The sequence below is a fragment of the Capricornis sumatraensis genome, chromosome 23, assembly GCF_032405125.1.
Source record: "Capricornis sumatraensis isolate serow.1 chromosome 23, serow.2, whole genome shotgun sequence".
Classification (NCBI taxonomy): Eukaryota; Metazoa; Chordata; class Mammalia; order Artiodactyla; family Bovidae; genus Capricornis; species Capricornis sumatraensis.
In genome coordinates this window covers 42,679,084-42,706,808 of record NC_091091.1, presented here as the reverse complement: position 1 = coordinate 42,706,808, position 27,725 = coordinate 42,679,084, and the positions used below count along the sequence as shown (strand labels likewise).

Below are 27,725 nucleotides of genomic sequence, written 5' to 3'. Positions count from 1 at the left end.
TTTTTTCCTTTTTCTTAAGCTAGTCCTCGTTGATTCTCCAGCAATTCCTCAATTACTATTTAAGTGTTACTACCCATTGCTGGTTCCAGCAGTGGCTTCTGCTCCTGGTACGCTGTATGCTATGAGTCTCTGTATTCACCTGCCTCTTAGCTTTTTTGGGGAGTGAAGTGAGTGAAAGTCACTCAGTTGTGTCTGACTCTTTGTGACCCCATGGACTGAATTCTCCAGGCCAGAATACGGAGTGGGTAGCCTTTCCCTTCTCCAGGAGATCTTCCCAACCCAGGGATCAAACCCAGGTCTCCTGCATTGCAGGTGGATTCTTTACCAGCTGAGCCACAGGGAAGCCCTTGGGGAGGAGGGGTGGCTATTTTCCCTGTGACTTCAATTCTCTTGTTTACTTAAGAAGACTTGGTTTTCCATTTGTTATGATTTTTTTCTTGTTTTGAGGATAACAGTTCCCAAACTCTCTACGTTTTGGAGTGGAAATTGGAGGTTCATATTCATTTAGCTTATTTTTTCTTTCTGTTCCTCAGACTGGATAATCTCAATTGACCTATCTTCAAACCTACTAGTTCCTTCTTCTGCCTGCTCAAATCATTTGTTGAACCCCTCCAGTGAATTTTTCTTTTTTTCCTATTCTCATACTTTCCTTTAGTTCTTTAGAAGTGGTGTGTTTGCTGCTGCTAAGTCGCTTCAGTCATGTCTGACTCTGTGCGACCCCATAGACGGCAGCCCACCAGGCTCCCCCGTCCCTGGGATTCTCCAGGCAAGAACACTGGAGTGGGTTGCCATTTCCTTCTCCAATGCATGAAAGTGAAAAGTGAAAGTGAATTCCCTCAGTCGTGTCCGACTCTTCGCGACCCCATGGACTGCAGCCCGCCAGGCACTCCGTCCATGGGATTTTCCAGGCAAGAGTACTGGAGTGGGGTACCATTGCCTTCTCCGGTGGTATGTTTAAACATGTTTGAAATAGCTGATTTAAAGTCTTTGTCAAGCAGTGCCAACACCTGGGCTTCTTCAGGGAAAGTTTTTACTGATTTCTTGCCTCCTTCTCATTTTATGGGCCATACTTTCCTGTTTCTTTGCATGTCTTGCCTTTTATTGAAAATTGCGCATTTAAAATAACATAGAGTTCCCTGATGGCCTAGTGGTTAGGATTCCAGGCTTTTATCACATGGCCTGAGTTCAGTCCCTGGTTAGGTCACATGCTGTGTCCTCCCTATTCCTCAAAAGCAAGATAAAACACTGTAATACAGTATGGTAACTCTGGAAATCAGGTTCTCTCCATTCTCCAAGTTTTGTTATACTTGTTTAGTGACTTTTCTCAACTAATTCTGTGTAAAGTCGGTATTCTTTGTCATGTGTGAACACTGAAGTCTTTATTGATTAGCTTAATAGGCAGCTAATGATTGGACAGGTGAAGTCGCTCAGTCGTGTCTGACTCCTTGCGACCCCATGGACTGTAGCCTGCCAGGCTCCTCTGTCAATGAAATTTTCCAAGCAAGGATACTGGAATGGGTTGCCATTTCCTCCTCCAGGGAATCTCCCCAACCCAGGAATCCACCCCAGGTCTCCTGCACTGCAGGCAGCCTCTTTACCATCTGAGCCACCGGGATCCAGTATACTGCCCAGTCTTTCATGAGGGGCTCTGTGTGCATACTGGAGCATGCCTTCAGTAGTATCCAAGAAATTGAAAACTGCTTTTACCTTCAATTTCCTGCTTGGAAAAAGGTCAGCTGGGATATAATGCACAGGGCCATCTCCTGTCCTTCTGGAGAATACTCATAACTCTGCATGCACACAGCTCTACATATGTGCACAGGCTTTAGATTTGTTCAAAACCTCTATGGATCTAATTCACCATTTTTTCCATAAAGAAGGCTAAGCACCAAAGAATTGATGCTTTCAAATATGGTGCTGGAGAAGACTCTTGAGCATCCCTTGGACTGTAAGAAGATCAAACCAGTCAATCCTAAAGGAAATCAACCCTGAATGTTCATTGAAAAGACGGTTGCTGAAGCTGAAGCTCCAATAGTTTGACTACCTAATGCAAAGAGCCAACTTGTTGGAAAAGACCCCGATGCTGGGAACTATTGAAGACAGGAGGAGAAGGGGATGACAGAGGATGAGATCACTGACTCAATGGACATGAATATGAGCTAACTCTGGGAGACTGGAGGACAGAGGAGCCTGGCATGCTACAGTCCATAGGATCACAGAGTCAGACATGACTTTGCAACTGACTGACAACAATCATTTGCCCCAAATATTATCCACTGCTCAGAGAGCCAGGAAGTGAAAACTTTTTGCCAGAATTTCTGTGAGAAGACTTCTTGCACTGAGTGGACTCCAAGTTGGGTCAAATATAGATAGCTTTTGCAAGCGAGGTCTTTCAGAAAAACAGCAGATGAGTCAGATAATGACAGTTCTTTGGAATGAGGCTTTGAAAGAGCTCTGCTTCTATTCTGCTCCATCTGGTTGGCTGCATTGGAATCAGGGCTGTTGAAAGTAAGGCTTCCATGGAGCTGGAGAATGAATGATGAAACAGTGCTACAAAGCATGCTAGCATGCTGTTCATACTGAAATTCAGTTCTTAAATATTCCTTGAGCTGCTGAAAGCTTATAGTTAGTATTCAAAGTCAGAAAAACCTGATTCTGACAGGTTTTTTTTTTTTTTTGGTCAGATTTTCATTGCTTTTATAAAGAAGAAAATTTTCAGAGATCTTATGCCACCATTTTTGGTGATAACTCTCTTGCTGTTTGTAACCTCATGCAGGGTTTAGCCAGAGCAGCAAGGACTAACTCTTCATAGTTAAATTAATTCTTTCATTTAATGGAACCATCTTTGCTGGTGTGAGTACCTTGAAATCATAGAATCCTGATTTAAAAGATACCCTGATATCCAAATTGCTTTTTGAAATCTTTTTGGCTTAACCATAAAGTATATAATATTTTGAAGTCAGTGAACCTATACTTGCTAAGTTGCTTCAGTCATGTTCAACTCTTTGTGACTCCATGGACCGTAGCCCACCAGGCTCCTCTGTCCATGGGAATCTCCGGGCAAGAATACTGGAGTGGGTTGCCATGCCCTCCTCCAGTGAACTTAAATCTGAATTCTATTAAGTGGCTATAAGTATATACTATTTCCTTGTATTGCTAAAACAGAGTCTAAGCAGACTTTTATAATTGTACTTTTAGAAATATTGAGCATTTTTAGATATTAGCCACCCCACATCACTGTCTTTTTATTATATTGAACCCCCAGATTTGCTTTTGATTAACAGTCAAACCTTAAAAAAGTCCTCTGAGAGAAACAGAACCTGAAAATGTGATATTGAAATGAAATGATTTAAAATAGTATTTGGGCATTTACATGTCCATTGGTGCCACAGTATATCCGAACATGGAATGGAATTCAGAACTCCATGAAAGAGAGCTAATGTCCAAAGAGTTGATGTCACACAGAGTATGGCCTGATTGGCACAGAAGTTGGAGCTGGACAGTTGATTCTCCATTCTGCTCTGGTGGAGGCTGCACTTCTAAAGTGACCTCTTCAAACTTACATCTCAATTACTCCTAACAGGGACAGTTAGAATTTTCTTCCTCAAATTAAACGCTTGAGAAATCCCTGATAAGATGTACTGTTCCCTCAAGTTTATTTTAATTGTAATCTTTTTTTACTGTCAGCCTTCATCCAGCTTTGACGACTTAGATTCTCGTAAGTATGCTTTGGTGGTTGGATGGTTTCATTCTCTCTTCCGGGTCACTTTACCCCAGTTTAAGGGCGTTAGATTAAATAAACTGTTTATTCCACATAACTTGGACTTCCTGGAAAGATTTAGGTTTCAGGAGAAAATTGGCAGTTGTCAGAGGAAGAATGGAAAAACTTCCTTTCCCTGAAACACGTATCTCTTACAAAAGAGATAAGTATAGTCTTAAGATTAATGAACATAACATTTAAAGAAAGCTGTTCCCTTAATAATTGCTGTCGGCGATTTTTAAGCCTAATGTACAGCAGGGGTTTAATTCTGACTCTGAAAGTGAACAGAGGTGACTCTGAAAGTGAACCTGGAGGCCCAGATGTTTGGAAGTAAAACCATTTGCTCCAATGTAAGCAGGTTTGTTATTTACAGATGCACTTTGCTGCATGTGAAAGAGAGAAAAAGATTCTTCCCACTGTCTTTCCTTCTTTCTTTCTGGACTTTATATTTCAGTCCCATCTCACTTAGAAATGAACCTTTTTCCCCATCTCTGGGCCCACTTATGGTCCTGGGCACCCCCCTAGGAAGACTCATTTGTGCTTTACAAGCATTGGGTTCATTCTTCTTCCACTGAAGGAAGCATATTGTGGTTGCTAAGTGACTGTGGGGAGGGAAGCCACATTCACTGCTTGCCTGTACTTCTCTGCCTAGATAAAAGCTCCAAAGTTAACGCGATAATTATGTTCTGCATTGGTGGCGCTATCCTGTTGGCCATGCTCATTCTGATGGCTGTCGTCATCTGTCTTTACTACAAAGTAGCCAACGCACTGAAGTGAGTGATGTGGTAAGAAGGGCTAACACCCCCTCACATGGGATCCTGGGGCTCCGTGCTTGAGCGGGATCATCCCCGGCCCTATGGCCGCACCCTGGGTGAGGTCAGGAACAGTGGGAGGGTTTGAGAGGACCGAGGCACGGAGGGTAGAATCTGGCTTTCTACCCCTTTCGGTCTGGGGCTGTGAGCTCACAAGGAGAATGTTCTCAGCTGCTGGGTCTGCGCTGCTTTGCCCTCCCTTGCCTTCCCTCACCCTCAGCGGGTTGATCCCACAGGACTGCAGACTGAAGATGGTGTGACTGAGTCTGCCTCTGCTCACTCAGAGGATGAGCTAAGCTGATGTTCCCCCCGCCTGAGTGGGGGAGCTCTCAGCAGGTCCTTGGCTCTGGGCACAGTGGGATGGGCCTGTAGGACCCTGGGGAAGCTGAGTTGTGTGAAGATCCTGGGCTTTGCCTCACCAGGGAGTGTAGATCTGAAAAGGGAGGGTTAAGTTCGGGGGAAAGGAGCCTTCAAATATGGGCAAGACTGGTCGCCAGAAGCCGTGGTGTTCCCACGCACTAACGTTCCCAGGAGACAGCGTGTGTGTTGAGCAGAGTCCTGCATCAGGCTTTGAATGCCCTGGTTTTTATTTCCAGCTCCTCCTCTACTTGTATGTGTTTGATCAAGTCACTGTGCTTCTCCATGTCTCAGATTCTTTACGTGATAAGTGGGGAGAATAATACAAAAAAAAGCAGCAGTCGCATTCCCATTCTAGGGAAGTTCAGTCTGTGAGCAGGAAGGTAACTCCCAGCACCCAGGGGTGGCTGACTTGGCACCCTCCTGGGTTGTGCTCTGCACTTGGCGGACTTGCAGTGATCACCTGGGTGACCCGCACTTGCAACTCACTCCCTCATTTGCTGGAACCTGATCTTACATTTCTGGCACTCTTAGGAGAGGAAGGGGTTGGACAGGAACTTGAGAAGAAGGCAGAGTTGCTTTCATCTCGGGCTGGTGTCATGGGTTTGATTGGTTCCAGGCCCAAATTCTCCAGATCCCCCTGACAGTTGTAACAGGTGGACTAAGAAGAAAAATTCTAATCCTATGTTCTGTGTATGTCTTTTCTTAAGCATGCCAAAGGTACCTGTTTGTTTGGCTTTAAAAAATAATCCAGCCATGGTCACCCCGGACAAGGTCAGTGCGGCCCTCACCACTGGGTCTTATCCCGCCCTCCAGTGCTGTGACGAATGTAACTTGTATCCCGGCTTCGATGCCCTGCCTCCATGCTGCTGTAATGTAAATGAGGGGCTCTGACTTGGGTGGGTACAAATATCTTCATGAACAATATTTCTTTCTTAGTAGAGTCTTTTATTATTCAAGTTTTATACTGTTTCCATTATATCATGTACTATATACCATATTTATGTGCTTTTGAATAAATGCAATATTGAAAATAACCCTTTCTGCCTCCAGTATTGTTGTTGTTGTTAGTTGGAAAAGTACTTACATTTGTGTCTTACCTACTTTGGGACTTGGGGCAACTAGCTTATCATGTTATGTTGCAATATAAGGAGAGTTAAGAGTAGAAAATATATCTATATATACAACCCCAAGGGAAAAAAAATAGATGTTAGAGTGTTTCCAATTTCAGACTCCGCTATAAATTTCTCATGCCTGAGCCCTTCTCCTTCTACCGACTTCCTTCACTCTCACCCAGCTTGCTCTGCCATGGACATTGCTATATGGCCAGGAGGGAACCGCCATTCATCCCAGAGGGTATCAGCCAGGCCGGCTTTCTCTGGGTGAAGGGCGCTTGATTTGTGTAACAATGGGGTTGAGCTCTGTGGTGTCAAAAGGACATTTTAAAAACCTGAGACGCCTCCTCCTGCTATCCTCCAAATCTTCAGAAGCCGATTTTCCTTCTTTTTGCATCACTGTTAAAACTGATTTTTGCTGACTCGCCTGTTTCAGTATCTTTAACTGCAGACAGTGTCTTTAACCCGCTGAGTGGTGAAGCCCAGATCCTTCTGGTCTCAGCAACAGGCAGGAGGATGCACCCCTCTTCATTCCTGCTCGGGCTGCTCCTTTCTGTCCCTGCTCTTTTCTCTGAGCCTCTGAAACCCCCTTCTAGCCCCAGACTCTCTGTTTGTAACCAGAGTTTGTACTTTCCCTCATTAGCACAACCTTTGCTTAGTCAGCATCCCATGTTTTACTCAAGGAATTAACTAGTAACAAGTGGTTGGTTACCAACTAAAAAGGATGAAAAAGGAAAACAGGAAATAATGAGAAACAACTACTACCTCTAGGCTCACAGGGAGAAAGCGATGATGGTAGAACTAAGCATTTGGAAGAGGTCGCCTCCTGGCGGAGAGGCAGTCCTCTAGCTGAGGGCTTGGCTCAGGAAGGTCTATTCAGCACTTTAGAGCCAGCAGGGCGAGCTGCTCTCACACAGTAGGCCTTGGAGTGGCCGAGAAGCTCCCTAGAGGGTAACATGAGTGCCCCCAGTCTCAGTAAGGGTTTCGAGAGGCAAATTCAAGGCTGCACCTTCCCTGGAGCCTGCCCCAAACCTGCCAGCTGGAAGTGACGAGTCCTTCTTGGGTGTCCTCGGAGCACTTCCTCTCCTGGCATCTGCTACTTCCTGCCTCATCTTAGGAGTTCAAGTGCACTTGGATTTTCTCTTGTCACCAGCAAGCTCCTGAGCATCAGTGCAATTTCCTTCTGAGCCCCACTCAGTGGTCAGCACAGTGCCCAGAACCCCGGAGGCCCTGTGCAAGTGTGTTCCAAATGTGGGGTGCACACCCTAAGTCCAGGCATTGCAGGGTCCTTGAGGGAGGCAGGATGGAGTAAGGGGTTCTTTGAGACACCCCGCTGGCAGGCAGTAGGAACAGAATGTAACAGAGAGGTTTTAGAACCGGGCAGATTTGGTTCAAAATCAACGGTGCCTTTCACAAGCTCGTGCCACTGCAGAAGTTGCTTAGCCTCTCTGAGCCTCAGTTTCCTTAATGTAAAATGGGAGAGAGGGCCGCCTAACCAGCAGCTGCTTTCCTGATGCCCAAAGGCTTTCTCTTTACTCCTATGTATGAGTATACAGTGTGCCAGGGGATACACCATGGAGATAAAGGCAAACAAGTCCTTAGGTGCCTGATTGAATTCCAGGTCCAAATCAAAACAGATTCCCCCCATTTTCTTGTTAATAGTTTCATGTAGATCTTCCAAATACTTCCCCCAGTGGCCATGTGGGTCAGTCTCCTCTGCATTCCTTCATACATCTTAAACGCAGCTACTGGCAAGATCTTTTGTAGTGTGAAAAGAACTTAACTAGGTTGGGAAAATCAAATTAAGTATTTACAAGCAGCACTTGAAAACTGCCTGGTTACTGGCCCATCAACCATTCTTCTATCAGGAACTGACTGAACACCTGCTGATGGCCATGCAAGAGGGGTATTCAGAGGTGCATCAGGTGGAATAGTGTAATACTATGAAACCTGTCAAATAGTGTGACCCACTAGAGAGTGTAAAATCCCATCACCAGGAATTATTAAAAAAAAAAAAAACTCCTTTGTAGTGGAGTGACTGAGCTATATACAATGGCATATAATATATAATATCAATGCTACTTTTCTATAGTTTTAGCAGCCTCAAAGGAGTATCTCAGACCTGCTGGGTGGAGCTGAAAGTCCAGGCTCCACCTGACTTGAGGGTGCGGGGGGGTTCCTCATTGCCCAGCTCTTTACTCTGCCTTCTCTGATAACACCCTGGGGAGGGGAGGGGAGAAGAGGGGAGAGGATAGGTAAGGGGCACTGAGAGCAGGTGGAAGGCCAGGCTCCCCACTTCACCTTTGCTGGCTAGGCAAGGGGTTGGGGCCACAGTTTCACCCGTGGAGCAAGTAAGTTATGGACTCAGAGTTTTCTAGAATTGCCCGGCTGCCTCTTTGATGGTACTCTGGCTAGAGAGAGCAGGCTTCTCTCAGGCCATTTTTGTCTGTACTAATTGGAGCTTCCGGTCTGTACCTTTCTTCTTGTTAAGTGCATTTTGATCCGTTTGACATGAGATGATGACAGTAGCCGTGGTTTTCAAACTTCATCATTCCTAAGAATCACCTGAGTGCTTTTGGAAAGAGCAGCTTCCTGGGTCCCATTCCCTGAACTACACCCAGAGTACCTGAACTGGAAGTTCACTGGACCCTTATTTATTTTTCTTAAAAAAAGTTTTATTTCTGTATTTATTTGGCTGTGCCAGGTCTTAGCCGGGCGTGCAGGAACTTCAGTTGCAGCACGTGAACTCTTAGCTGTGGCATGTGGGATCCAGTTCCCTGACAAAGGATTGAACCCAGGGCCCCTGCCTTGGGAGCGTGCAGTGTTAGCCACTGGACCACCAGGGAAGTCCCTTATTTATTTATTCTTGAAAATTCAGTGCATTCATTGTCAAAACTTTTCACATTAGGGATTTGCTAAAGGCCATAAGGTGCTAATTTTGGAAGCTCTTAGCCTTTCTCTGCAAGATTTAGACAAGTACAGTTAATGGGCAGGCGAACTTTTAAAAGTGGAAACTCTAGCAGCTCTTGGTAATCTGGAAAAAAAAATTTTTTTTTTAAATTTGAAGCACTTGCACAAAATAGATGCCAGATGCTAAAATCACTGTTTCATGTGACTGAGGACGAAGCTACTTGTGAGAGATAACTAACTTTGGATATAAAGATGCTATCTTCATCAAACTGACCATTAATTACATATCAAATTCTACTATGTATCCGCAGGGAACTTACTTTTACCAAGATGGTTTTTGGTGAAGGGCATGTTTGCAGTGAAACTAACATGTCTCACTTTAGAGGCAATGTCCCTCCTCCAGTCACTTATCAGATTTTTATCTCTCAGGAATTTGGGGTTCACTTCCGGGCCCCATAAAACCCTGCCCTCCTCCCTGAGGGACTTGACAATAGTGTATTATCATCTCGTACATGCTATTTATTGACAGAGATGGGAACAATATCCCCTGGACTTGAGAGCTCATGTGTTAAATACTGTTACTAAATATGTCTTGAAAAACAAGAGAAAAAAACGTCTGTTTCTTTAAAGAAAACTTTGAGGGCACTGAGCCTAGTGCAGAATTCTTTCTGTTCAGACATAATGAGAAATTAGATTATGTGGGTGCTGCCCTTCTTTTCAGGGAGGACGTGGGACTATGCTAATCTTTCTTTGTCTGCTTTTCAGGTTTCGCGTAAGGCTTTGAAGATCTGGGAAACAGACTAAGCCTGTGGTAGCTCACAGAGCAGTCCTGAGGGGTTCCTGTGATTGTTGCTCAGGCTCTCATTCGCAAGCTTAACCCAAGCTCAACAAAGCCAAGGCCCAATTTGTTTTCTTTGAAACAGACAAATAAAGCTCACTTTGCGTAAACAACGAGTAAATGACATTTGATTCAACTGACCAATGACTATAGTTTAAAAAAAAAAAAGAGCAGTGATTTTCTGGTAGACAGTTTATTCTTCACAGGGCCCTTGGCAAGATCTGAAAATAAATTCTCCCACCACTAGAGGGACAGAAACAAAAAGATCCACCTACTAGCATCTTAACATTAAGGAGTCAAAAATATCTTTAAGTGCAGTGTGGTATCAAGAAATAACTTTTCTTTATGACATGTTGTACAGTTTAAGGCTGTGATCGAGTTCTTGGTAGTGAAGAATTATAAAACGCAAGACTCCTAGCTGCAAAGACAGCAATTGCCTTAGAAATTTGGTAATCAGACAAGATTTACTTAGCAATCAACCTCGAAGAGAACCTCTTTAGCTCTTTTATCTGTCTCTACAAGGACTACCTCAGATTTATCCAACATTACTTTGCTGAGCAGAAATAGAATTTGCTTCTAGTTTCTAACAGGTTGATGTGGAACTTGGAGAAATCACCCATGAGTCCTTCTCTGATCAGCTCCTTTGTGGATCTCCAGGGGTCCCACCATTCGGAAATGCTCAGCCTGCTCTTCTGCGGCCTTCCTGGGGCCTGTGCCCCTCTTACTCCGCCCTGCACAGCCCTGGGAGCAGCGGGAGGAATGGTCCCCCACTTTGCAGATGGTGACCTTACACTGCAGATAGATCACGTCATAGCTGGTGAGAATGCTGAAGATGTTGAACTTGAATTGGGCTACATTCTTTTGCTGGGAGTGCAGGTTGATATAAGTATTGTCTTTGATGCACCTGATGAGAAGAAAAACCCCAGGTCAAGAGGATTAACTTAAAGCACACTGTCATTTGTTGTTTGGTCGCTCAGTCGTGTTGGACTCTTTTTGACCCCATGGACTGCAGCCTGCCAGGTTCCTCTATCCATGCAATTTCTCCGGTGGGAATACTAGAGTGGGTTGCCATTTCCTACTCCAGGGGATCTTCCTGACCCAGAGATCAAACTTGCATCTCTGTGTCTCCTGCATTTGCAGCTGGATTCTTTACCACTGTGCCACTTGGGAAGTCCCAGTTTAAAGCATGGTGTGGATTAATTCTGGCTCAAATAATTGGGCTTGCACACAAACCTCTGAATTTCAACCAGAGTTCCTCCCACTACCTACTCTTTCTTTCTTTTATGAAAAAAATGAGATGGTTGGATGACATCACCGACTGGATGGACATGAGTTCGAGCAAGCGCTGGGAGTTGATGATGCACAGGGAAGCCTGGCGTGCTGCACTCCATGGGCTCACAAAGAGTTGGACATGATTGAGGGACTGAACTGAACTAAACTGGTGAGAGGAAAAAACCACCATTCCTAGCCAGAAACAGAAAGGCACTGCAAAACACAACAGAAAAACAAAACAAAGCAAATGCGAGCCAGAACTATGACCTACTCTGTTTTTTCAAAAGGGTAGATTAAAAGTGGTAGCTATATTATTTGAGCGGCTTCCTTGGTAGCTCAGCTGGTAAAGAGTCCACCTGCAATGCAGGAGATCCCAGTTTGATTCCTGGGTTGGGAAGATCCCCTGGAGAAGGAATAGGCTACCCACTCCAGTATTCTTGGGCTTTCCTGGTGGCTCAGATGGTAAAGAATCCTCCTGCAATGCAGGAGATCTGGGTTTGATCCCTGGGTTGGAAAGATCCCCTGGAGGAGGGCATGGCAACCCACTCCAGTATTCCTGCCTGGAGAATCCCCATCAATAGAGGAGCCGGGCAGGCTATGGTCCATGGGGTCGCAAAGAGTCGGACATGACTGAGCAACTAAGCATAGCACAGTACATATTATTTGAAGGTGAACTTAATTTATTTTAAATTTTATTTTGTGTAACTACTGAAAAACAAAAGAAAGAAGTAAATGACATATCAAGAGGAGATAAAATGGAATAAAATAAAATGCTCAATTAAAACCAGCATATAAAATGCATTAAACCTACATTAAAACCAGAGACGGCAGTAAAAGGAGAATTGAGGGCAGAAACAAAGAACAAATGCAACAAATAGAAAACAGTTACTAGGATGGCAGATTTTAATCCAACTACGTCAACTATCACTTTAAATGTGAATGACTTAAATAGACCAATTTGAAGACACAGACTGCCAGAGTAGATTAAAAAAACCAAGATCCAACTATATGCTGTCTATAAGAAAACCATTTTAAATATAAAGACAAAGATTAATTAAAAGTAAAAGGATAGAGAAAGACTTACCAAGTTAATACCAATCAAAAGAATGCTGGATTAGCTATACTAACTTCAGCCAAAACAGACTTCAGAGCCAGGATAATCAGAGACGGAAAGGGGCATTACACAACGATGAAGGGGCCAAAAGAGGATGAGATGGTTGGATGGCATCACCAACGCAGTGGACATGAGTTTGAGCAAACTCATGGAGACGCTGCAGGACAGGGAAGCCTGGCATACCATAGGCCATGGGGTCACAAAGAGCTGGACATGACTTAGCAACTGAACAACAACAAGCTCCCACCTTAGGAAACTAGAGAAAGAAGAGCTAGTAAAACCTGTTAATAAAATAAGCAGAAGTATGACAGTTGTTAAATTCTGGCCTCTCTGAGGTAGATAGCCACTAGGCTTACAGGATCTTGGTTCCTTGGCTAGGGATTGAACCTGGGCCATGGCTGTGAAAGCACTGCGTCCTAAGCACTGGACCACTAGAGAACTCCCTCTCCTTGACAAGTTTTGAAACGGGAGACCTGAAAAGGGAAGAGCTTTCTCTCTCTGACTCACATCTGTGCACCTCCCACACCGTGGCTCACTCCGCCTGTGGAAGGTGCTGCCTCTTGCCCTCCCCAACTTTTGGAATCAGGCACCATGATGCCTCTCAGGGGCTTTAGGAAGTGCTCACCACTTTAGTGGCTCTCACCACTCTGGAGCTGCCATCAGAAAGTGAGTTTTGATGTCTTCTCACTGGTTGCCAATTACCCATCCGTAAGCATTTTGCGCTGGTTGGATAAGAGAGCTATAAAGGCAAACATCTTGCCTGAGTTTTAATTTGGCAAATGTTCTGTCTAACCAAGGGTACCAGAATAAACCTCATCACTGTAAGAGCTTAGCTTGATAACTCAGCAGCCCATCAGTGCTGGCCAAATACCCTGAGGAATGGGGAATGCAATTGTTATAAAACAGAAGCATGAGTCAGCAGAGCCTGAGACAGCATGGGCTCTGCCTAGGACTCTGGGGATTCAAGGGACATTGTCTAGACTTCCTATAATTATCTGCCCTCAGCTGGGATCAGAGGGATGGTTAGGGTCTGGGCTCTGCCTCTGGACAGGATGAAGACTGGGCACAACGTCCTGATTTAGGACTGCCAGTTAAGAAGACAATGGTCAGACTTCCCTGGTGGTCCAGTGGTTAAGAATCTGCCTGATAATGCAGGGGACACAGATTTGATCCCTGGTTCCAGAAGATTCCATGTGCCACGGGGCAACTAAGCCTGTGTACCACAGCCACTGAAGCCCCGTGTGTTTGTGGGTCCACACTCTGCAACCAGAGAAGCCACCGCAATGAGAAGCTCCTGCACCGCAATGAAGAGCAGGCCCTGCTCACCGCAACCAGAGAAAGCCCAGCGAGCGGCAGTGAAGACCCAGCACAGGCAAAAGTAAACATAAATGAATAAATGCTGTTGTCTAGTCTCTAAGTCATGTCCAACTCTTTGGGACCCTATGGACTGCAGCCTGACAGGCTCCTCTGTCCATGGAATTCTCCAGGCAAGAATATTGGAGTGGGTTGCCATTTCCTTCTCCAGGGGATCTTCCCGACCCAGGGATCAAACCCACATCTCCTGCATTGGCAAGCAGATTCTTTACCACCGAGCCACCTGGGAAGCCCAGATAAATAAACAAAATTATTAAAAAGCAAAACAAAACAGGTCCCCCAAAGGAATAACAGGTAAATAGCCAACCACATCAATCAGACAGGGCCTTCCATTTTCCTTACCCTTGCTTGATCAAATCATACTTGACAGTTGTAAAATCACTGGGGTCTGGAGAAGCCACACAGGTATCCACAAAGAGCCGCAGGCTGGGGTTGAGACTGTGGAGTTTGGCCTGGAGGAAGACCTCTTTCTTCTGGCTGGCGTAGTGTGGCCCCGTGTTCCCTCCATGCTGGGACGGGGGCAACTCAAGGAAAGATATGGACACATCGTAGCCAGCCTTCTCCCCAGGGACGACTTCCACTGCTGACGGGCCGTCTACCCTGCAGGTGAACTTGAGCTGAGGCACCCTGTGCCGCAAGAAGACTCGGCCCGGGTGGCCCCTGGTTCGGCCTCTGACGGAGTTGGAGTAGCTGAGGGAGCCGCGGCTTTCCTGGGAGGAGAGGGGAAAGTTGGTGGCCCATGCTCCCAGCTCCCTGCCCAGCACTTTCTTCACGAGCGGAGAGCTCTGCTCTGTGCCCGCCACTCGGAGCCAGTTTGCTGAGAAGCTGGAGGGCATGAGGCCTCAGGCATGACCTCTCTGGTACCTGAGGTCATGAGGGGTTGACCTTATGTCCCTGCTTCTGGGAGTTTCGGCTGCATGCAGGGAACTCCTAGTATGTGAGTCTGGACTCCCTTCTGCCCTCTGTGGGGCCAGGCTTGGGGAATACGAGACAGGGCGGGAGAGCCACACTGGCTGCTGAATTCCTCTACTGCTCCGCCCTGCTCTGACCCCCAGACCAACCCTGGTCCCTTGTGAGCTGCAGGCCTGGCCCTCACTCTCAGCCTTGCTCCTTCAAAGCCAACATGACTTCAAAGGGCCAAGAAGGTGCTGGAAGCTGATGAGTAGGGGCCTCCAGCAGCCTCCTTCCCGTAGCCTGCTGGGTCATGGAGACTCATCCTGGCCAGGGATGTTTGTTCAAGGGAGCCTTGCCCGTGCGATCCAGATCCAGTGGCAGTCTGCCTTGAAACCCTCCAAGCAAAGCCCCGACAGCTTACAGCAGTGTTTCTCACTGGTCTGCCTTGTTTTCCTTTCCTTTTTTTTTTTTTTGCCCCTAAGAACCCGTATCTCTCTTCCACCTTGAGGAGGATGTCACCCTTGTTGAGAATGCACAGCTTAGAAGCAAAACTAAACTCTAGGACCGTGTGGCCCTGCCCAGTTCCAACCAGACTTTGGGCTTCCTGTGTTTCACAGCCCTGAGTCTCTCCCGTGACCTCTTCAAGCTGGCTGCTGCCTCGGGGCCGCTGCACCCCTCTGCTGACCCCCTGCTTGGAGCCCTCCTCCTCGTCCTCTGTACCTGCTTTACGTCCTTTTTCAGGCCTCAGCTCTTTGACCACCCTATTCAAAAGTGGTCTTCCACCCCAAAGCACTTTCTAGCCTTTTCTTTGTTTGACAGTCTCCTTAATCCTTTTCATGACAAAGGACTCTCATCTGTGTGTTTATTCAGGACCTGAGTTTCCCTTCTCGCCAATGTAAGAGCTGTGGAGCTGTGGTCCTGTCAATCATATTGGCTGCTGGGTCCTCAGCACCTAGAAGGATGCTCATTCCCTGACTCTGAAATCGGACATGGGCCCTTTTCATAGCGCTGCCCTTACCCATAGGTGCTTGGGGACTTGCCACCACTGCAGGCAGTTCCTGACTTGCTAACTCCTCTGGCCCCACAACTGTGGTCAGCACAGGAGGCTTGCACGGGGAGCTGGGCCAGCCAGGGCCAGGGAGGACAGCTCAGGGTTCTCCCCAGTGGACTGGAAATGTCCAGGGCCTGCTCATCTCCCAGACACTGGGGAGCTTTCAGCAGACTGCTGGGGAAGAAACCTCTGAGGTAAAAATTAGAATTTCTAGAACAAAGAGGATAAGAATGATCACAGTCTGCACAAATAGATGCAATGTGACGTATAGACTCAAAGTAGTTATTTAGCGCCATGCAGACTGCTTGAACGCATTCAGCCTCCAACAATGTCAAGTGTTTGGGGTGCTCTTTTTGGGGGCATGTGTCTAAACAGGGATGTGAAAGAATACATGAATAGCATAGGGATCTTGCTTTGTAACTTGTTACATTATTAAATGTGCCTATGAACATGAAATTCTGGTTATACACTCTTCCTGTATCTTTGGTATACTCGTTTCCTTAATTTCAATGATACTGGTTTGTGAAATAGGTAGGTGGTTAAACAAAATGAAATAAACATATTCATTTCATTATACATAAATATCTTAATATTTACTTCCTACTTTGGGAAACCTGGTTAGAAACACGGCACTCAGCCTGTCTTCCCCAAGCCCAGCACTATAGCTTGCACATGGTAGGTGGGCACTATTGCTAAATAAAAAAGCATGTGGTAACAAAACGCTTTGGCTTTGCAGCTTAGAGAATAGCATCCATCTATGCATCCATCCGTCGTTCCGTCCGTCCATCCACCCATCAGCCCATCAGCACTCTGTACTTGTCACTATGTATTCCAAATTCCCAAAAGGAAGGGCTGCTGCTGCTGCTGCTGCTAAGTCACTTCAGTCATCTCCGACTCTGTGCGACCCCACAGACAGCAGCCCATTAGGCTCCTCTGTCCCTGGGATTCTCCAGGCAAGAATACTGGAATGGGTTGCCATTTCCTTCTCCAATGCATGAAAGTGAAAAGTGAAAGGGAAGTCGCTCAGTCGTGCCCGACTCTTAGCGACCCCATGGACTGCAGCCCACCAGGCTCCTCCGTCCATAGGATTTTCCAGACAAGAGTACTGGAGTGGGGTGCCATTGCCTTCTTCAAAAAGGAAGGGCAGTTTTAGACAAATTAATGAGTTGCTCCAGGTCTCATGGAACTCAGAACCAAAGTCATGGTTGTGCCTTTCCTCTGTCCCTATTCAGGTTTTTAACAGGTGGTCGATTCTCCTAAGCCTCTCTTTTTGGCCTCCATCCACAGAAGGGTACCACCCACCTTGTCAGTTTCATACCTGTCTGACGGTGCCACAGTGGCCATAGGGAACACTGAAGATCAGGTAGCGCCCTGTGACTCGGGGGCGACACAGCTCATCATTTAAATGGATGTCCCAGGACGAGTAGCCCAGCCTCCGGAGGTAGCCTCGGTCAATGATGACTTGGAAAAGGTGAGGCCAGCAGGAGAGCTGGGCTGCAGAAGGTGGAGGATGGGGAGAAAGTTACAAAGAGAACCTGAAGCACTGGACATATAGTGCACTCAGGGGTGTGAGTTGTTTATAAAAGTACCATGGACAGTGCCCTGGGTTGGGGCTGGTTTGGCTCTCATCACCCTCTACCCTCAACTTGACTTTCATTGACTTTATATTTCCCCTTCTTTCCAAAAGTCATGTCATATCAGGGTCCTACCCACAGAACATGTCCCAGAGTCAGAGCCTCTTCTAAGGATTTAAAGGACAGCTCATCTCATATGGTAAGAACATCTAAGCCTGAACATGCATCTGACCCTTTGTATGAGGGTTAAGTTAGAAAAAGGGAATGGAAGCCAAGGGAGGGGTTGGAAAGGGACTTCCTCCCCAGCCTCCTAAAGCCCAGCAAGAGGATGGAGATACAAGAGATCTCAGGGGAGACACAGAAGCTGGTCCCCTCACACAGTCTGTTCATTCTTCCACAGACAATGGGTCTCTTAGCTCCCCCTTTTGGAGTCTCACACCCTAGGAGGGAAGAAGACTTTACCGTTGTCCTTGGGTACCACAGAGTCAGCCGCACCTGGTGAGAGGGGGCGAAAAAAAGCAAAGGTCAGCTGTGCAGAAGCACTGGACGGGGACAACAGAGCCAGCAGTGGACATGAACCGCAGGGAAGGGGCTCATTGGATTCACCTATTAGAGCTGAAGCAAAGGCCTGGAAATACTCCAAGGCGATGCAAAGGAGAGGGCCCAGGGCCTCCTGATAGAGGGAGGGATTCTGGCATGGATAAAGTAGTGTTGAGAGTGGTGTCATCAACACCAAGATTTGTTGGAGAGAGAGACTAGTAAACACAGAGCTTTGCAGGTTATAAAACTCATCGCATGGTTGAACCCTGGCTGGCGTCCCTTCCCATGCACAAGGCGTGCGTGGTAGCTCAGGCTGGGAAATGCACACTTCATGGCTATCAAGCCCTCCCCTCCCAGAAGCAAAGCAAGACAGAAACCCAGGGCCAGGACCCAGAAGGAAGTACGGCTGGCCAGATGCCCTCAGCCCTTCAAACGCTGTCAGCCCCAGACCATTGGTCCTTTGGCTGCTGAACCTAATGAAAAAGAAACCCTTTGGTGTATAATCTGAGAATAGAAGGTAAATTACCATTTACAGGGGGCCCCCCAACAGCATGAGGAATGGCTGGAACTGTGAACAGACAGTAAACCTGAGGATCTAGAGAAAAAGGACCCCTCAGCCCCAAGGCTGACTCACACCACATGGCTCCCTGTGGGATTAACTGTCTCAAGGGGGCTCGGATAGCCTATTTGGGCCCCGTTTCTATGCAAAACAAGAGAAGTTCCCACATAAAGGCATAAGGAACAGCAAGGATGCCTTTGATCACCTACAAAAAAGTGGAATGGAAGAGCCAAAGTGAGCTAACCTTGTTCACCAAACCTTAGAATTCCATCACTCTGTGAGATTTAGTGGATAAATTAAGGACAAATATAGGGGAGGATGATTCCACACAGAAGGTCTGCCCATGGAAGTCAAATGCCAAGACAAATGCTGGTGACAAAAACTATTCGCTGAATCTTGGATGAAAGGGACCAAGGGGAACCCAGGACAGTGCAGGGTTCTGACTTCCAAGGGCTAGGTCAAGGTGGAGAAGGGACTCCACCTAGGACTGTGCCCTTATCAGAGGTTGAAAAGGGGACAACAGACAAATTCTTTATTTTTTAATCATTTTTTTAAAGCTGTCACTTCTTTCTTTGGCCTCATAAACTTTTAGCTATATTTCGGGACAAATACTGCGCTGAACCGGAATTAGAAAAAACTGGCTAATAAAGTGCCACCTCTGTCTGTTTAAAACATTTACCACCATGGCTATGTAATAAAATACGCTCTTTTATCCTAGACTCTGCGGCCATGGCCCACCTGACATTCCTCGGGCTGGTGAATTCTGACCTTAGGGATGCTTGGAGAGGAAAGAAAGGGTGGAGCCTTAGGAAGACCCCGGGGAGGGCCTGGCGTGGCAGGGGAGCCCGGGTACCTGCGCAGACCACGCTCGCGTCCTCCCAGTGCTGGCAGTTGTGGCGCGCCCAGCCCGCGTGGGCGCAGCGGCCCAGCGCATCCTCGGTGCCCGCACAGCGCACGTCGTCCAGCAGGATGGGGCCCGAGCCCGGGCCGAAGCGGCTGCGCCCCAGGGCGCCCAGCGCGCGCCCGCAGCCCAGGACGCGGCACACCACGCGGGCGTCCCTGATGCTCCAGTGGTCGTCGCACACCGTGCCCCACACGCCCTCGTGTCGGACCTCCACCCGGCCCTCGCAGAGGCCGCGCCCGCCCACCAGGCGCAGGGGCAGGTCTGCGGAAGGCAAGAGGCACTAACTCATCACGTCTATCCAGTGAAGCATCTCTTAATGAATGAGTCACATTGTAAGAACTGTAAGAACTATCATGGATACAGATTTTCAATTTTAAAATAACTCCTGGGGAGTGATGTTCAGCATGGTGACTATTACAGTTAATAAGACTATTATGTATTTGAAAGTTGCTAAGCGAGAACTTGCAAATCTTCATCTTAAGAAAAAATTTTTGTAGCTATGTTTGGTGATGGATGTTAACTCAAATTACTGTGGTAATCATCCCAGTATACAGAAATTTTATATCATTATATTGTACACCTGAAACTAATGTTTATTGTTTATGTTATGTTAATATTATGTTACTATGTTAATTATGTTGATATGTTATATGTAAATATATTAATGTTAATTGTGTTAATATGTTAATGTTTATTGAGGTATAGATTATACCTCAATGAAAACCTCTATACTATGTAATGTAGTTATTCCATTCCTAGATATTTACTCAAGATAAAGAAAACACATGACCAGAGAAAGATAGATAAATACCAAAATTCTCAGCAATACACAAAACCTGGAAACATTCAAATGTCCTCCACGGAAGAATGGACAAATAAATTGTGGTATGCATGTCCACAAATAATTGTGGTATGCCCACACAATGCAACATTATTACTAGGCAGAAACAATAAAAATGAAAAAAAGAACAAATTACCAACATATGGAACCACCTGGGGCAAATATTTAAAACAATTTGTTGGGACCTCCCTGGTGGTCCAGTGGCTGACTCCAAGCTCCCAATGTAGGGAGCCTGGGTTTGATATCTGGTCAGGGAACTAGATCCCGAACACCACAACGAAGACCCATTGCAGCCAAATAAATATTTCTTTAAAATTTGTTAAGCAAGGTTGAGAAGTCAGACACAAAAGTGGATATGCTTTGATTTCACTTATATGAGAGTCTAGAAAACCACATCTAATTTATAGCAACAGAAAACAGATCAGTTGGCCTGGGGGAAGTGGAAAGGATTTACTGTAAATGGGCATATGGGAACATTCTGCTGCTGCTGAGTCGCTTCAGTCGTGTCCGATTCTGTGCGACCCCACAGACCGCAGCCCACCAGGCGCCCCCGTCCCTGGGATTCTCCAGGCAAGAGTACTGGAGTGGGTTGCCATTTCCTTCTCCAGTGCATGGAAGTGAAAAGTGAAAGTGAAGTCACTCAGTCGTGTCCGACTCCTAGCGACCCCATGGACTGTAGCCTACCAGGCTCCTCCATCCATGGGGTTCTCCAGGCAAGAGAACTGGAGTGGGGTGCCATTGCCTTCTCCGGGGAAGATTCTGGGGGGGGGGGTGTGGAAATACTCTAGATCTCTCTTTTTTTAATTTAATTAAAAAAAATTTTTTGCCTTGTCCTGAGGCATGTGGGATCTTAGTTCCCTGATCAGGGATTGAACTGTGCCCCCTGCCTTGGAAGCATGGACCCTTAATCACTGAACCACCACTGAACACAGCTGAGGGACATGACCGAGTGACTATGCGCACACACACCCCACTGAAGTCCCAGAATGCTCTAGATCTTGATTGTGGTGGTGCTTACACAGTTGTATATATTAGACAAAACTCACAGATGTGTGCAATTTACTGTACATAATTATACTTCAAAAAAGGTGATTTAAAAAGTAGAACTAATTTAAAAAGAAAACCTGTATTATGTTGGTGGTGCTACACCCACTAATGTGTATAAAATGATTTGCCTTCATATAAATTGGTTGCTAGTGACTATTTTTCAATTTTCTGCTCTGCTCAGCACATAGAAGATGCTCAGTGACTGTTAATAAACATCTCTGGCATCTGCTTCTCTGTGACTGAAATGCCCTGGTCCAGGATAGTTGCTCTCCTCATCCGGTTTGTTGCTGAGATACTGGAAGCAAGATAACAATTCTTGTTCAAACTATGAATAAAGGCAAACATCTTCTGAGGGAGGTCTTGAGAGGTGAATCGAAGCTTCTAACCTACAAAATGTATGTGTGTGCACACATTTGTACCAGCACATACACACCTAAAAGCTATAAAGTTTTCTGTAAAGGGTAGGAAATTTCAATGAAAAGGGAATAACAGTATTAATAATGATATGATAGTTTTAGTGCTTAGAAACAAACAAAAATTACCAGGTAACAGGGTCATTTCCTCATCAACTGAAACTGACACTGTAAAAAAGAAAAAATAAGCTTAAAAATATGCATATCCTCAAAGTCACATATTTATATTCAAAGCTGAAAATGAAACAAATGTTTTTTCTAAGTTTAGACCCTAATGCTTTTTTAAAAGTTTTTACTTTAGTTTGAGTGCCAAAATACTGTTCATTAGGTTTTATTTTATTTTTTTTGGCCATTAAGTTGCATCAAAATGTAACAAGTAGTGTTGTGTGCTGTTTATTTTCCAAAAATTAAATTATTGATTTACTTTAAAATTTTTTTGGCCGTGCTGTGCAGCATGTGGGATCTTATTTCCCTGATCAGGGATTGAACCTGTGCTCCGTGCATCGGAAGCATGGAGTCTTAACCGATAGTTATCAAACAGTTTATTCAATTATCAGAAAAATTTTATAAATGCACTGCAGTTTTGAAAGGAAGAATTCAAAACATTAGATTTTCACAAGGGGTGAAAATGAAATGAAAATCAAGTAAGATTCCAGAAATATTTTTAGATGAGAGAGACCATATCTAATATTAAAATCCCATATGAAAGTACTCAGAAGGAAGCAAGGTAGGAAGAGTCGCAATGGGCTTTATGACAGCATTTGGTTATATAAACTACTATAAAACTAAGGATTAATTTAGCAACAGGCATATGATTGTTACCAGGTGATGATGTCGATTCTGTTGAAACCAGATCTGTGGCTGCCAAAAAAATTTTTTCCAGTGAAAAGAAAGCATTAACATTTGACTTCATTGAAATTTTATGCTGTAGACCACAATTAAAAAAAAATAAGACTGTTTTAAGCTGTATATAATAGAATCCACTCTGCGTATTTATCTTGTGGACTTGTGCTTGCAGGGGGTGAAACAGTATATGTGAAGTTGGTCTTTAACAAGGTAGGTTAACAACAATTCCCATTATGAGCATTTACAATGTGTCATAATTTACGACTCTAATTCTTACCATAAACATGCCAGCTAAGTATTATCACTATTTTACGGATGAGGATGTGGAGACTCAGCTTATACACCTGTCTGTGAGTGCATGTGTGTGATAAGCCACTTCAGTCGTGTCCAACTCTTTGCAACCCTATGGACTGTAGCCCACCAGGCCCCTCCGTCCATAGAATTCTCCAGGCAAGAATACTAGAGTGGGATGCCATGCACTCCTCCAGGGGGTCATCCCCACCCAGGGATCGAATTCTGCTGTATCAGCAAGCAGGTTCTTTACCACTAGCGCCACCTGGAAGGCCCTGTACACATGCCTGGATCACTCACAATTCAAACCTGAGAGACCCCAAAGTACACTCTTCCGACACCCCTCCGCCTTTCAGGGCATAGGATGTGGGAGTTGCATTCACTCTGGCTCCACAAGGTGAATCAGGAATGCGGGGACGGGGGTGGTGGTGGTGAGTGGCTTGGAGCTTCCCCAGCCTCTCCTGTCCTCTCTCCCCACCTCTGTTAGGGAAAAAGGAAGCGTCTCTTTTTGGCTGGATTCGTCCAGAAAGCCACTCACAGAGCTACTACAAAGAGCAGAGAGATACCTGGTGAAGAAGGAGCTTCGCTTGGAGTGGGAGTCATATCTGCAAACAAAGAAGGATCAAACTCCAGTATTAGTGAAAAAGAGATGGGATGATTTTTTTCAAAAACAGCGTGGTTGAAAACAGAAGAACGTGAAAGTGAAAAGCTCAGTCATGTCTGACTCTGCGACCCCATGGACTGTAGCCCACCAGGCTCCTCCGTCCATGGGATTTTCCAGGCAAGAATACTGGAGTAGGGTGCCATTTCCTTCTCCAGGAGATCTTCCCCACCCAGGGATTGAAGCGGGTTCTCCAGGCATTTTAGGCAGACACTCCCTGAGCCACCAGGGAAGTGGTGAGCGGATAAAACCAACACTATCACAGCCCATCCCCTAGTGGGTGTGTCTGGGTGAGGGGTCAAAGCATCGCCTGAATCATAACCTGACCACGCAGCAGGCGGAGGTGTGGACCCCCAGCCCTCTTGGGCATATCCAATTAAGACCACTGTGACAAGCAGAATGTATTCCCTGGTGGAGGGACCACTTCTGTGTGCGTGAACGAGAACATGAAGCTTAATTTCTGTGCAAAGGAGGCTGGGACTTCTGTTTACACTGGGGCTTATTCTGTAGACAAAATATTCAATGTGTATGTTCACTTCTTAAACAGAAAGAGGGGAGTCTGAACTTAGGAAATGTGACAGGCAGAAAACATTACCAGAGGGGGTGTCCACTTCTGCTGAGGCTGAGAACACATCTGCGCATGAACAAAGAGAACAGGACACTTAGCAAGGAGAAAAAAGATACTTCGTGTGTCTTTTCATTGGGGCTTGCTTTGTGGCCAAAATGGTCGTTAAGTGGGCTTGTTTTCTAAATACGACAGAAGTAAGAAGCTAGACTGGTTCATTTAAACACCAGAGAGAGCATTTACCAGATGGAGAGGTCATATCTGCTGAGGTTGAAGAGAGATCTGTAGAATAAGAGGTAAAGAAACTTATATACCAGTGGAGAAGACTCCTGGGTTTCTGTTTTTATTGAAGCTGTGTTGGGTACAAAATATCTGTGCGACAGCCTAGTCTGATAAATGGAACTCCAAGAAGAGACACTTATGGGACACTGCAGAGTGTTTTACCTGGTGGGGAGGTCACACTGGCTGGCAACAAAGCTGCAGATGAACAAAAAGAACAAGGCAGCCATAAGACAGCCATACCAGGCATGCCTGTTTCTATAAGATACAGAAGACGTAAAAATGGCCAGCGAAGATCAGTATGACTGGCTTGGCTTGTCTGCCTACTGTCTAGACAGGAGCTATAGCAGGGCATCTCCAAATCCTCTACTGCCCCAGGCCACCCCTCTATCCCCTGGGTCTCCTCTTCGTGACCCTTCCCTTCTCCCCTTGGAGGCTACCTGTTCAGAGGGCAACAACCAATGGTCCAAGCTTCTCCACTGTACAGTGTTCATCTAACAAAGATTCCATAGATGGGGGACTTGCTTTTCCCTGCCTCCCCTTAAATGAGTGGGAGACCTCTGCAGACTGGAACTTTCCCTAGGTAGGCTGTCTCAAGATCTAGACTGAGGGTGAGGAGGAGTATAAAAAGTCCATTTGTCTCATACATCTCTTAGCTATATCAGTAATAAAGACCATATTTTGGTTCTGACTCTGACGCTTCATGTTCTAATTACTTCAACACCTGGAGTAGTGTAGAGCATCTTCTTTATTGTCCTCCACCCAAAGAAATATTTGTCAAATTATTAAGTCCAAAGTCACATGGGTGAAAATATATGGGTTATTTTCAAATCTCTTTTGATTCTGGTTTCTAACATTATTTCACAGTGATAACAGAGCAGACTCCATATGAGTTCGTTACCTTCAGACCATGAAATTTTTGCACCTCGTTTTGTGTTCCGGGATATGTTCTAGTGTTTTCTAAGTTTACAGTCTGTGGCCCCTTGAATAGAATTTCTATCCTATTTGTGTGAAAATTGTATAAATCTTAATTATGCTGAATTGCTTCATGGCTCTTTTCCTTCTGGTTTTCTGTATATTCATTCTATTAGTTTTTGAGAGTTTGATATTCAAGTTCCAACTAAAACTCTTAACTTATCTACTTAAAAATAATTGTAATATATAGCAGAACTATATGTAACTTTGTCCTGTACTTTCCAAGTCTCCTGTAAATGTGTTATCATACTTTCATAATTTAAAAAATAAGAAAGAGGAGGAAGGAGGGAGGGAAAAAACCAAAGTTACACAGTCACGGCTCAGATAATGGCATCACTCAAAGTCTAACAACATCCTAGAGGAGAGCTATTTGTTAGCCTGGTCAATTCTGCATCCCTCACTACCTTGGCACGTGGCCATCTTCACTCAATGCTGATTCAGAAGGATCAGTAAAAGCCGTGGTCTGACTCGCCACCAGCCTGACAACACCTACCTTCTGGCTGGTGTTCAGGAGAAGGTTCCTTCATGGACAGTTGACATTCGACCACCAGTCAGCCCAGCGAATGATCCACTGTTTGTGTTTGGCTGAATTGGCTGGACTAATTTCCCCCTTGGCCCAGGCAGTTAGTGTGGCCTTTTTTGAGTCAGGTCAGTGTAAACATATTTTAAAGCTTTCAAAGAATTTATCATAAACATATTTTAAAACTTTCAAAGAATTTATCAGGACATAAACAGTTATTTAATGAGCTCCCTGGAAAATCAAATAATTTATAAGCAAGTAATTTATAAGAGAATAATTTATAAGACAGATGAAGCCTGAAATAACATCAAAATTAATACCTGTCGAGGTGGTTACAGCAATACTCAGAGATGCTGGAGATAAGAAAAGACAATTGATTAAAACTTGCCAAATGGCAAAAAATAGTTGTATGATAGTTAATTTTCTTCTCTCTGTCCCTGGAGCACAGAAACCGTGCGTGCATGCGTGCGTGCTCAGTCACGCCCGACTCTTGTGACCCCATGGACTGTATTCTGCCAGGCCCTCAGTCCATGGAATTTTCCAGGCAAGAACATTGGAGTGAGTTGCCATTTCCTACTCCAGGGGATCTTCCCAACCCAGGGATCACAGCTGAGTTTCCTGCATTGCAGGTCAATTTTTTTTTTTTTTTAACCCACTGAGCCTTTGGGGAAGCCTACAGAAACCACAGACATCATTTATTTAATCAGTAAGTCTTGATTCATTTATCTATTCTGATAGGCACTGTGCTAAATGCTGGAGTGGGGCAATCAACGAAACTAGGTATGGCTCCTGCTCTACAAAACTGCACTTGTGACAAGTGCTATGGAGAGCTGTGTGGTGCTATGAGAACCTGCAGCCGATGAGCTGACCTGGCCAGGGAGATCCCCTCTCTGCCTTCCTGACCCCTTGAGTCCCCAGGCCTGCTGCAGGGTCTGGCCCAGACGAGGCACTCTGCTCAAAAGACAACAACAACCTGATGATACACCTCCCCCAGAGCTGTCCTAGTCTTGGCCCTGGTGGCATGACAGAGGCAACCTTGCTGTCTCATCCATTTACATTTGCAGTGGGCAGAGGGCATTACCAGGTGAAGGAGTCACTTCTGCTGAAGTCGGAATGATGCCTGAATATGAAACACAAACAGCAAAGTTAGTCAGTGGATCAGAAAGTTCTTAATCTTTTTCTAATATACACAATTCTGCCTTTGCTATTATCTCATTAACCAGGCTTTGCTATTGGAAAAATTTAAGTGTGAGAACTAATTGTTTCCCATGCTCTTGAATAAAAGTTTAAGTACCTCAATTAAAAATACATGAGTGGTGTGTCCCCTGAACTGCTGTTTGTACACACACAACAGTCAACCAAAGTGGAAATACACACTGCAGTCATTTCTCTGTTATCAGGCATTGCTCTGAAGTTAAATGTTTATTAGGCGGTTTTAAATCTTTTCTATTCAATGATAATTGACACCTATTGCCATTTTAGTACCAAAATCTAATTATCTGTTGTATTCTGTGTTAATTTTTTCCTATTTTGTTGTCTTCCTAATTAAAGCTTATCACTTATCCTATCTCTTCAAGAGAAACTGTACACTTCTCTGTCTCTTAAATACAGATCTTCTGTTCATTAGAATATCGGAGCCTCTGGCAAAATGGCAAGAGGGATGGTATGAGTAGATACAAACTGTGATATATGGGATGGATCAACAACAAGGTCCTGCTGTATAGCACAGGGAACTATCCTGTGATAAACTATAATGGAAAAGAATATAAAAATATGTTTATATGTATGTAACTGAGTTACTAGCTGTACAGCAGAAATTAACACTGTAAGTAAACCTGTAAATCAACTATCCTTCAATAATTTTTTTTTTGGATGGCAAAAATAAAAACCGCACATGAGCTGTTATCAATTAAAACTCTCCTGAAAGGAAACAAGTCTCCCTGTCCTCTTAAATAGAAGATATTGGTCATATTTTAAATTGCATGATTCAGGCTCATTAAGAAGAAACCCTTGCTGTTCAAGGTTGTATTAAGGAGGTATCTCAAAGGACATTGACTTTAGTGGGTATTTTTGCTTCATGTTGTGATATTTAGAAAGGCTGGTGACACTGATTTTCTGAACCCTTCTGTGGCTGTCTGTTAGCATTTCCTGCCCTTACCACTGCGGCTCTTCTATGAGGTCTCCCCCTCCCAGTCTCTGCACCCCCTCCCTAA

The 27,725-nt window shown here is 45.1% G+C and overlaps 2 protein-coding genes across 2 annotated transcripts in view; one reads left to right on the top strand and one right to left on the bottom strand.

Moving 5' to 3' along the window:
- Positions 1-4,084: 4,084 nt before the first annotated feature.
- LOC138070225 (protein FAM24B-like) lies at positions 4,085-5,823 on the top strand. Its single transcript, XM_068961370.1, has 3 exons — positions 4,085-4,110; positions 4,413-4,533; positions 5,640-5,823. Exons 2-3 carry the CDS (start codon positions 4,442-4,444, stop codon positions 5,821-5,823), a joined length of 276 nt encoding a protein of 91 aa, XP_068817471.1. The 5' UTR covers positions 4,085-4,110; positions 4,413-4,441.
- Positions 5,824-10,404: 4,581 nt separating this feature from the next.
- The window catches only part of LOC138070224 (deleted in malignant brain tumors 1 protein), a 37,746-nt gene continuing 20,425 nt past the window's right edge, over positions 10,405-27,725 (bottom strand). The window contains exons 7-11 of the mRNA XM_068961369.1: positions 19,024-19,335; positions 17,534-17,566; positions 16,816-16,991; positions 13,895-14,262; positions 10,405-10,696 (exon numbers count right to left, since the gene is read on the bottom strand). Of these exons, the coding sequence (XP_068817470.1) occupies positions 10,405-10,696; positions 13,895-14,262; positions 16,816-16,991; positions 17,534-17,566; positions 19,024-19,335 (1,181 nt within the window). The remainder of the gene's footprint in view (positions 10,697-13,894; positions 14,263-16,815; positions 16,992-17,533; positions 17,567-19,023; positions 19,336-27,725) is intronic.